The 12,343-nt window shown below is 35.9% G+C and overlaps 1 protein-coding gene across 5 annotated transcripts in view; it reads left to right on the top strand.

The window, feature by feature from the left end:
- The window catches only part of DMXL2 (Dmx like 2), a 160,828-nt gene that overhangs the window by 40,967 nt on the left and 107,518 nt on the right, over nt 1–12,343 (top strand). For all 5 annotated transcript variants that reach the window (XM_037021035.2, XM_037021033.2, XM_037021032.2 and 2 more), the window contains exons 7-8: nt 8,819–8,997; nt 11,011–11,194. In XM_037021035.2, coding sequence (XP_036876930.2) covers nt 8,819–8,997; nt 11,011–11,194 — 363 coding nt within the window. The remainder of the gene's footprint in view (nt 1–8,818; nt 8,998–11,010; nt 11,195–12,343) is intronic.

The raw sequence follows: 12,343 nt of genomic DNA, 5'->3' as shown, positions 1-12,343 counted from the left end.
TGGGTTAAGTGTGCGTTCTTACAGAAAATGTTCATAAAGCTTCTACCAGGCACCTGGGGGCAAACCCACTCTAACTAAATCCTCGGCTTGGAAGTTGTGCCACACAGATTAATGCCAGGTGGTCTCTTCCTTCCTCTCAGTGCGGGTGCAGATGGACTCTTCCTTACCATATCCCTTTCCAGAGAGTTTTGTCCTCCATTTCACCCTTCCCTAAAAGGATAAGCCCTAATGGTTTCCTTGAGGTTATGCAGGTTCCTTGAGGTTTCCTCATCTGGTTTCTCACCTTGTGTGGACTGTATGCAATGTCTCTGTGTAGCTACTTAAAACTGAAGCTGTATGCCTCTGGGTATTGGTAGATTCCCTATGACAGTCCAGTTCTTGCTTCAGCATTTGTTTACTATGGATTCTTGCCTGGAAAAATAGATGCAGTCAGAACAGAACTCTGACAAGCTCCTACCACCTACCTATGTTCACTTCCCTACATCTGTGCCTGTATGTACTGCCTCCCTTTGTGTTGTTGTGATTGGACTGTCCTTGCTCTTATATAAGGCCAATTCCTTCACTCATGTACTAGGTCCCATTTGGTTCAGGAACACCACTATTGCAATTGTCTCCTTTCTTCTCTATGGGTTTTCTCTTTTCCTTGGAGCATCACATTAGCATATATTACAGACTGAATGTGTCTTCCCAAATTCATATGTTGAAGCTCTAACCCCCAGTGTGATGGTATTTGGAGATGGGGCCTTTGGGAGGTAATTAAGGTTAGATGAGGTCATGAGGGTGCCTTTCATGATGAACAGAGAGTGGCCCTTGTAAGAAGAAAAACTAGAGAGCTTGCTTGCCCTTTCTCTGCCACGTGAAGATACAGTCAGGAAGGCAGCCGTCTTACAAGCCAGAAAGAGAGGTCTCACCAGAACTTGACCATGTGGCGCCCTGATCTCAGACTTCCCACCTCCAGAATGGTGAGAAATACATTTCTTTATTTAAGCCCCTCTAGTCTGTAGTGTTTTGTTATGGTGGCCCAAGCTGACTAATACAGCATAGTATCCAAACATGCGTGTAATCTTGTTCATTCTAAAATAAACAACAAAAACCCTCTCCTGACCTTCTCTCTCAGCTTCTGACACATTTCCCTGCCCAGTCTTGACAGTGTTGGTTGTAGCTGTTGTCTCCAAGGTTTTGTGCTGCATCCACTCTCCATCAATCCTCTGAAACTGTCATCAGTAAGTTCCTGTAACTGAATCCTCTGGTTAGTTCTTACTTAACCCATTAGCATGATTTAACACAATGGTTACTTCCTCCACTTAAGCAATTTTTTCAATTTACTTCTAGGACATAGCAGTCTCTTGATTTTCTAAGTAGCTCTCTGGTTGCCCCTCTAGTTTGCTAGTATCACCTCATCTCCCCTACTTTTAAATGTTGGAGTACTCAGGGCTTACTTCTCAGACCTGTCTTCTGACCGTACTCATTCTCTTGGCGATCTTATCTCATGGCTTCAAGTGCATTTAGATTTATGTCTTTTGCCTGTACCTCTGCTCTGATCTCCAGGCTTATATATGTAACTAATAAACATCTTCAAGGAAACATGTCTAAAATGGAACTCTTGATCTCTACCCCTGCCTCCACTCCAGTTCCCTAATGGCTCTACATTCAGAATATATTCACAATCTGCTTACTTCTTTACCCTCTCTGTAGTTATAATCTGGTTGAAGCCTCCATCACTTATCACTTGTATTAAATTCTTAATTGATCTTCCAGCTTTGGCTGTGTGTCTGTACAGTGTCTTTCCAAACCAGAAGCTAGAATGATTTTTAAAAAAAAATACAAGTCAGATTATGCCACTCAAAACTGTTGAAACATTTCCCATTTCATTCAGTAAAAGCTTAGTTCTTTATGATGATGGCTTACCAGGTTCCATACTTAGTGGATTCCCCCATCACTTTTACCTTACCTCCTGTTACACTCTTTCTTGCAAGCTTGACTCCAGCCACACTGCTTGTTTTTTTCTAAACACAGCTTTTACACTTGTTTTTCCCTCTACCTAGAGAATTCTTTACCCCAGAGACCTGCATGGTTTATCTCCCTTTAACTTCTTGAATGTCACCTCATCAGTGAGGCTGTCCCTAAGCATGCCTTTTAAAATTGCATCCCACTTCCCACTGACTTTCTCTTCCCCTTGCCTGCCTTTATTTTACTCATGACACTTGTCACTAGGAGTCTGCATTAGTTTGCTATTATTGCATAACAAACTACCTCAAACTTAAAACCACACATTTAACTTCCATGGGTAAAGTGTCTGGGCATGGTTTAGCTGGGTTTTCTGATCAGGGACTCTAAGGGCTGCAGTAATGGCATAAATTGGGCTGACTTCTTATCTGGAGACTTGACAAGGACAGAACCCTCTTCCAAGCTCATGCAGGTTGCTGGCAGAACTTATTTCTTTGCAGTTGCATGACTGAGGGCTTGGCTTTTTGCTGGCTGTTGGCTAGAAGCGTCCTTCATGAGCTGGGGCTGCCTGCAGTTCCTTGCCCTGTGGGCTTCCTCTTTCTTCCTTTTCTTTCCCTTCTCCTTTTCCCTCTCCCCCTTTGCCTGTTTCTGTCCCCCTCTTCCTCCTCCTCAATTAATAGAGCTACCTAAACAATTTGGCAAAGCAGAAAGTAAGGAGCCAAAGGAAAACAGGAGGAAAGTAAATAAAGATAAATAAATTGAAAGAAAAAAATTAAATAAGCTATATTTTTAAGAACAGCACTTAAAAATTTGATATGCCAGTCAGTCACCTATAAATTAAAAAACTAATATTTAATATTTCTAGATAGAATGAAGAGATGCAGGAGGAATTTTCCTCAGTATTTGAAAAGCAAGACTATTAAAGGGAAAGCTTACAAGAATCACAGGGAAAATAGTTTGAAAAATAATATAATTCTTGCCTTTGATCTCTAAAACTAGGCAGTCACCTTTGAAGCTCTAATCTTTAAAATCTAGTGTCATTACTCCTAATACTTGACTATGAAAATTTGCCATACCACAGATCTGTTCTTTTTTTTTGTTACTCTTGTTTTCTTAGGGTTACCATATACTCATGAATGATTAGTAAAATTATTCATTCTTGTGGTTTAATGAGTCCAAAGTACTATGACGCTATGATGATTTAATATAGGACCAATTCAGTGTGATCAGAGAGCTAGATTCATACAGGAATACAGCTTTATAACATTCCCAGTTAGTCATTGCTCTGCCATCAACTTGGCTATTGTGTATGCTATGCATCATTTGAAGCATGTTTTCTTACTACCTTCTTTTGAATAACATTAATGGCACAATGATTACGGGCAAGTATTTTATATACCTAAGTTTTCTTTAAGGCATGTACTTTGACATATATATTATCTGATGTACTTTTTGTCAAAGACCTGGTCAAAGAAAATGCATTTCAGAATTCTAGCAATCTATACTTACAAGGCACACAAAAATCTGTAATAGTTGTATTCACATAATGATAGACTTTCTCATATATATGTACACATACATACATATGTATGTACACATATAAATTTTGTCTCTTTGTATTGGATATTGCAGTTTTAAGGAAAAACTAACTTGAAATTATACCTGAAATTAGCAATTTACACATGTTCAGCAAATCTTTTCTAAATGCCACTGTATGTCCAGAACTGTTCTATGTCTGGCAGTCTCATGGTGAAGGGAACAAAGTTCCTGTCTACATGGAACTTAGCTTCTAATGAGGAAAGATGGAAAAAGCATTATGTATTAATAAATGCTATCCAGAAAATTAAGACAGGATGATGTAGTAGTGTGATTTGGTGTCTACAGAGTGAGTGGTCTTTAGGGAAGGCTTTTCTGGGGAAGTAACTTTAAACTAATAACTGAATAATAGGAAGGAGACAGTTGCATGAGTTCAGAGGAAGGAATTTTTGTCCAGGGAGACACCAAGTGCAAATGCTGTGAGATGAATTAGTAGGGCTTGTTAAAGAACAACTGAAAGCTGGAGTGTAGTGGCTAGATCAAAGTTTGACATGCATCCGGGTTAACATATCAAGTTGGATAAGATAGTCAAGAGGTCCCTGGAGAGGGCAGGGTTAGAGGTACAGAGTTTGCATTCATTATCCAAAAGATGTTGTTCTAAAGTCAGGGGGCTGGGCGAAATTAACTAGGGAGAAAATGTACGATGAAGATGAGAATGGGGCTCAGGATGAAATCCCAGAATCCTTGAACGGTAAGAAAATGGGGGGAAAAAAGTGGGAGAAACATATAAGGAATGCTGAGGTGTGGCCACTAAGATGGAAGAAAAACCAGGAGAATGTTACATTAGGGGAGTTGGAAAAAAAAGGTCAAGAAGGAGGGAATGGTTAATTATGTCAAATGACCTGTAATACACAGAGAAAGCAGTTCGGGTATGTGTCAAAAGGATAGGCCCACCTGTTTGTGCATAAATTAAAATATAAACTTAAGCACTTTTAGAATCATTGGATTTCAGCAATCTTTGGGATCACAGGAAGAAACTGAAATCTTTTTGGGTTAAGTCCACTTCTCTGCCTCTACCCAAGTTAGCATCTTCTTGTCTCAGGACCCTTACAGTGGTCTCCTAACATCTGCAGCCATCCTCTGCTCCTGTCTTCTCATAGCAGCTGGGGCCACCTGAACATACCATTGTTTTACTCTAACTCCTGTTTATAGGATGAAAAGCACAATCCTTACCATAGTCTGTGAGGTTCTGCTGTATGATCTGGTCCTGTGTTCCTCTCCAGCTTATTCCCACCTTGACTGATGACCTTTTAGAGCCTTGATCTTTACTGTTTTCAGGCCTGGGTATGAGCTGTTCTCTCTGTAGGGAACGCTTATCCTTCCCTATTCTTTGCCTGGCCATCTTCTATGTATCTTTCAACTCCAGTATAAATGCCATTTTTTTAAGGAAACTTCTCCCAGACAAGGTCAAGTCTCCCAGTTAAATATTCTCATATTATGCTTCTCATTTGTTGTGCTTACCATAATTGTAATTAAAACAATAATTTGTATCCTTATTTACTGTAGGCTCTGTGTAGTTAGGAAATATATTTTATTGTCTTTGTCTTTTCCTTTGCCCCAACTATATCCTCAGGAGTTCACATAGTGTCTGCATTCAATGAATACTTGTTTGAGTAAATCATGTGACTGTTCCATAGTGTACCGGCAGTTAAAATGACATTATTATCCATTTGTATGTTACAGACTAATGTTTTTAAAGTCTGAAATGGCCTGAAGCCCATTGAATTTGCTCAAAGTGAAATGTGGCTCTTTAATAAACTTGCATCTGGACATGACCAAGTGTAATATAATAATTGATTATTGTGAAATACATTAAAATGTAGTTTGATTGAAGTAAGAATAGTATATTGACATAAATTGTCTTTAAATGAGAAATGAACTGTTAAAATACTTACAAAAAATACTGTTTTCTAGATTCTTCTCTTCTAGAAAGAAGTGTGCTGTTGATTTCCCTCATATATTCTTCTTTTTATTAAAGTATAGTTGATATTCAGTCTTACATTGGTCTATACAACATATACAACATAGTGGTTCAGCAGTTACCCATATTATTAAATCCTCACCCCCACTAGTGCATTTACTGTCAACATAGGAAGATGTTACAGACTCATTGGCTGTATTCTCCTTGCTGTACTACCATCCCTGTGACCAACTCATATTATGATTGAGAGGTTTTTTACCCCTCATCCTACCTACCTACCCACCCACTCCAACCCCTCCCCAATGGTAACCACCAGTCACTTCACAGTTGCCTTTGAGTCTAGTGCTGTTTTGTTCATTTTGTTTTGTTTTGTTTTTAGATTCCATAAATAAGTGAAATCGTATGGTATTTGTATTTCTCCACTTGGTTTATTTCACTTAGTATAATATTCTCTAGGTCCATCCATGCTATTACAAATGGCAGTATTTCTTTCTGTTTTATGGCTGAATAATACTCCACAGTGTATATGTACTGCATCTTCTTTATCCATTCATCTGTTAATGGACACTTTGGTTGCTTCCCTATCTTAGCTATTATAAATAATGCAGCAGTAAACATAGGGGTGTGTATATCTTTTTGAATTAGGGATTTTGTTTTCTTCAGGTAAATCCCTAGAAGTGGAATTATTGGGTTGTATGGTATTTCTATTTTGAGTTTTTTGAGGAACCTGCATACTGCTTTCCATAGTGGCTGCACCAATTTCCATTCCCACCAACAGGGCAGGAGGGTTTCCCCTCATATATTCTTAAGGTTTCAGATTATCTCTTTAATGTTTCAGATTATTACCCAATGTTTGATGTTTGCCTCAGTTGTGTGTCACAACTGGCTGAACTTTGAGACTATTTTAGAATATATGTCTTTTGACAGGGTCACTTGGTACTTTAACATTATTAATGACCCATGAAGGGTAATCAGTATCCATTGTCTGAACATCTTCTCAATATTTAAAGAATTCTCATCCCTAATGAATCTGAAAGATGCCTTTGTTCTTCAAACAAAACCAAGTAATAAGCCTAAAAGCATATCCTCTCAAATGGGCAACTAGTTTTAAGCTCCTCAATGGTGGTTCTGTTGTATTCTCCAGAATACCTGTTATCTTCTTTCTTTGAATTTTTATTGTACACAGCCTTTACAATTGACTACTGAGTATTTTTTTTTATTGTATTAGTCATGTTCCTTAAGCTTCTTAAATTCGATTCTTCTAAGAGCTAAGTACTTCATAATTCTTATGGAAACAGAATGCCATATTGGTAAGGATCCTTTGGAGGTTAATAAAATATATCATGGATTTAAAAAACTTACTTCCTCACGTTTTGAGAAGATAACCACATCTAAGAAAGATCCTCTTGGTAAAAAAGAACAGATACTAACTTTGTAATGTTGGCATCCCCCCACCCCCGCCACAATCTGTTCTGCTTCTGATAATAAAGCCGTTTGTCTGACTTGATGAAACAGATGGTAGCTGGGTGATCTACCACTAGAAGGCGTTTTCCACCGCCTCTGCTACATATGACAGGATTTCAGTTCAGGTGTTGTGGGACTCAAATCCAATTACCTTGAGGATTTTAATGTTTCATTCATTGAGCACTTTTACTGGTAAGATCTATTTTTTTTATTAAGTGTGAGTTAAATTTTTCTTGGCCATAAGAGTATTTTAACTTTGAAACAGCTTAAAGTAAAGGCTTATTTATTAAAGAACTGTTTTTTCCCCATAAGACATACTTGGTTTAATCTTTAGCTCAAGAATTGCTTTTTCAATTTGCTGGCTAGGTGTTTGTTTAAATATTGTTTATGTTCATAAAGTTTATCTCAACATTTTCTTTAACAACTGATTTATTGTAAGATTTGAAAGTGATTTAAAATATTCTGTTTTCTTCAAAAACATTTCTTAATAGAGGTTTACCCTTTTGAGTAAAAAACTGGGCTTTCTAAGGGTGAGGTTAAGAATTTTCTGTTAATGATTTCTAATTTAATTCTTTATCGTTTTAGGGCTGTAGGCAATAACAGATGAGAGTGGAGCTGCTTCATTTGAAAGTGGGAGGCTGGGAATGGGAGAAGGGGCTAGAATGCAACCTGCTTATGGAGGCTCTCTGCCTTTCTTTATAACTTCTGAGGGCCTCTTAGGTACCTCTAGGGTTTTTATGGTACATAGTCTGAAACCACTGCCATAGATTATGCTGTAAATTTGGTTAGGTGAAAATGGTGCTAAAGGGAAGAAGGTATTTGGAGTAAGGCAACTAGTACATTGTTAGGTGGTTGTCTCAGACTAAGCACTTAAAGAGATTTGCTGTAATTCAAATATCCATATCCAAATAAATGAGATATTAGTGGAAACATATTATATAGTATAAACTGAAAATGACTAACAAAATGGTAAAAAACAAATGTTTGTCTAATCCAGATGAAATATTTGGATTTATACACACTTTCCAGGAATACATAATCTCATTGTTTCTTAGAGATTGAGATTTTTGCATAAATGAATTCATTTTATTTTTTTCCTTGTGTACTATGACCACTGAAGATAAATAAAGCACTACAAAATAGACATTTTCTGCTAAATAAGATGCAGTTATTTAGGCCTTTAGCAGAACTCTTAGAACTAAGTAAAATGATGAAGTCATTGCCTATTGTTAGACCTGTAAATATCTTTAGTGGGCTTGGAGGTGATTCCTGATAACTGCCTAGATGCCTTCTCATCATTTAGAGTAGGGGTCAGAAAACTGCTCCATGAGCTAAGAATGGGTTTTACATTTCTAAAGGGTTATAAGAAAAAAAAGCAAGAATAATCTGTGTGGTTGTGTTGTCCACAAAGCTGAACTTTACTACTATTTGGTCTTCTACAGGAAAAGTTTGCTGATTTCCTCACTTAGAGTAAGAAGCAATTCATATTTAAAAGGGTTTGTTTTACCCTTCCAGATCTCTTCAAAGAGGAAAGGAAGGATGAGAACTGTGGCTGATAACATGGTATCTTTCTTATCCAGGGGGTTAGCAGCTAGCTTCAGAATCTTTTCTCCATAGTGACACATGTGTATTTAAATGGGGATTAATTTGGCTTCCATCATTTATTGAAAACTACCATTAGGTAGAGAGGATTGATAATGAACAAACTCCATTTATTTTTCTATAATAATATTCTTTCAAGTAATAAATGTTATTTTAGATTTGATTTTGTACTATATATAGGTTATATGTTAATTTTTATATGTAGTTTAATTTTTAAAGCTTCTTCAAACCGCTTATTTTGTTATGTATATACAAATTAATTTTATCTTGACCTATATGTTTTTGCAGGATGATTGTCTTTTGAAAGTCTGGTATCCTATGACTGGTTGGAAGTCTTCGATTATACCTCAGGATCATCACGAAGTGAAAAGGAGACAGGCATCTACCCAGTTTTCCTTTGTTTATTTGGCACATCCCCGAGCTGTGACAGGTTTTTCATGGCGTAAAACTAGCAAGTATATGCCCAGGTTAGACAAATGTGTCACATAACTTCAATTTGTATATTTACATGTTTATAAAAATAGTGAAAACAAAGGTCACTTTACTGCATTAACATGGTGGCATAGGCTCTGGGTGTCAACTGCCTGAACTCAAATCCTGCTGTTAACTAGCTTCAGGGTGACTGATTGACTAAATTTCTTTTTATTTTATTTTATTTTATTATTTTTATTTGGGTATCATTAATATACAATCACATGGGCAACACTGTGGTTACTAGATTCCCCCATTATCAAGGCCCCACCTCATACCCCATTACAGTCACTGTCCATCAGTGTAGTGAGATGCTATAGATTGACTAAATTTCTTAAGCTCTTTATGCCTCAGTTTTTCTCTGTAGAATGAAGGTAGTAATAGTACCTACTTCAGAGAGTTGTTAAACTAAAATGTGTTAGTGCATGTGAATGCTTAGTATAGGCCTTTTCACAAAGTATGTCACAGGCAAAGTGAGCTGGTCTTGCTAGTGGTAGCGGGAGTAGAAGATTCTAGGAAGGAAATGTTTGTAACAGGAAAGCACACATAGGAGGGAAATAAAACAGGAATAAACTGCCAATAATACATATGGTGGGAAGGTATAGCCTATACAGTGAATAATGTTGTCAGGTGTTTCTCAGCTATCAACAGAGCCTTCTGAAAGGATTTATTTTGTTTTCCTCATTATTACAGTATCTCTTGTAAGTATTTAGAAGATTCAACAAACTACAAAACAGCTCACACAAATGATTCCTGTGTTATATATGCAGTTCTAAAAAAGCTTGCTTAGAAATCTGTTCATTCCTGAGGGAGGGTAATTTTATCTGCTTAATATATCTGAGAACTGTTGATACCTGATGGGCATGTGGCACGCATTATGGAAGTGCTCAGTAAGTGAATGATAGCATGAGGAATCTATACATTTTTGGAGTCTAAATAAAAGATTTATTCTGTTTAAGGTATTTGCACTCTTGAAAACATTTGCAAAATGCTTTACCTTTCACTGATACAGATTTTATGTAAGCATTTTTGTAAAGGGAGAATGAGTTTTGGTACTTTCCTAATAAGCAGTTAAATCACTTCAGCTGCTTGATGTAGTGACATTTTTGCTTATTTTAACTTAATAGAAATTGATTTATAGTTTGAAATTATATTCTCCTTATTATTTTTTATTATGAAGATACTCACTTGTTTACTTATTTATAACCATTTAGATTACAAGAAGAATGATACAAAATAACGCACCTAATATTCTCCTTATTATTTTTTATTATGAAGATACTCATTTGTTTACTTATTTATAACCATTTAGATTACAAGAAGAATGATACACAATAATGCACCTACTGCCATAAGCTGTGTATCAAATTACATTTAAAGATCTTTTATGGTCATTCTGTAATTTTCAGTGATTAGTTTTTCTTCTGCTGTTTAGTTTGTTTAAAGATACTACTATTCCTCTAGAGCCTAGTTCAAGCAGCAGATGTGTAATCTGGCATTAACTTCTGTTACCTTTGTCAAGACCGTATCCTGGTTTTTATGATGTTCACAGTGACACTGTGTATGATTTCAAGCTCTTTGATCACTCTTTCTCTGCGGTGTAATTTCTAAAGCATTTGGAAATATATTGTCATTTAGCTTAGCTGTTTAAGGCATGATCTAATGAACTAAGGTATGTCAGAGACAGTTAACCTTCCACCTCACAGGTGTGAGCAGGTAATACGTTGAGTTTGGTGAGAGTGTGAGATAGTCAGTGGAAATCCAATACTATTATTGGAAAAATAACTACACATAGTTCCGTAAGTCAGCACAAAACAAATTCCGTAAGTCAGCACTTCTTTGAGGTTTTTCCTGGCTACTCTTATCTGAGTAGGTTCCCTTTATTGTCAGGTCATACTGTTAGTTTTGTACTGATGTCATCCTTATGTATGGAGAACCAAATATTAAAAGTATTTTGTTAATTGATGGCATAGATATCCATAGTAACTTCTGTTTCTTTTTGTCTTTAGAGGTTCTGTCTGTAATGTGTTACTAACTTCATGCCATGATGGTGTCTGCCGGCTCTGGGCAGAAACCTTATTACCAGAAGATTGTCTTTTGGGTGAGCAGATTTGTGAGACTACCACTTCTAGCACGGCCAGCAACCTTACTCATGCTGGGAGAAACAAAGACAAAATACAACATGCTCTCGAGGTACTCTTATTATAAATGCTAAATGTTAGGAGTCTGGTGGGCATTCATAAGCTGAGATGCAGTAGTGCACATGGTACATTTAAAAACTAAATAAATAGCAATTGTCTTACTATTTTATTCTTGTAAAACTGTTCATTTTATGCCACTTAGAAGCCAAATACATTAGCAGTGGTTTCAGACATGTAGTCTAGGTAAATAACATAATTTTAATTCTGTCATTTTTGCCTGTCAAATGTGAAATTCTAAAGAAGTAAGCAGCTGTGATTAGTAAAACATGTAAAGGTCTTTGAAGTTGGTTTTAATTAAAATTATTTTGTTTCTGTTTCATGAGGATTAAACTTTTATTCTAATTAAAAATGATTACTTTGATCATTAGGAATAAAGATGTTATTAAGATATTAGACATAAGAGAGCTTTTATAATTGCTTTATAGTTTTCATGGTTTAATATTTTGACAGTGAAATAATTTTTTAATTTTTAAACATATGACAAAAAAGTGCTTTCTAGGAAATTAGATTATAGTATAAACTGTTGTATCATGATTAGAGAATAAAATGAGATAAACACATTATTGCATTATTGAAAATTACCAGAAATGTATTATACTAAGTAAATGTAGATTACTAATTTTCTTAATTTTTTATGTGACTGCTTTATTATGCAAAAAATAAATGCTTATTCTAAAGTAAGATTAGGAAAAACATATGGAATTTATAGTCCAACTACTCCAGTTACATGTGTATGTGTAGTTTTTCTTTATTTATAAGATCTGGATCATACAGTAATTTTATAACTTGCTGTTTATACTTACTATGTTATAAACATCTGTCTATGTTACTAATTATACTTTTACATTATACATTTGTATTACCCATTTAATGGTTGCATAGCCAAAATGTCTTTGCTTTTCAGCAATCAGAAATATTTTTTGGCTTTGATAGGCAAAGGATGAGATCCTTAGAAGTTTCATATGAAGTAGGCCTGCTCTGATACTATGATTGAGCACTATTTATACCTTTTTTTCCCAACATTTAAAGCATAAATGGAATTGAAAGCAAAAGTTAGAACAGTTAAAATTATATCTTGATGCTGATTGGAGTTTAGTGGGACAAAGTATTTACTTTACTAGATGTTTACAATCATTTATAT

The sequence above is a fragment of the Manis javanica genome, chromosome 8, assembly GCF_040802235.1.
Source record: "Manis javanica isolate MJ-LG chromosome 8, MJ_LKY, whole genome shotgun sequence".
NCBI classification, from domain to species: domain Eukaryota; kingdom Metazoa; phylum Chordata; class Mammalia; order Pholidota; family Manidae; genus Manis; species Manis javanica.
This window is presented reverse-complemented; position numbering and strand designations above follow the sequence as displayed.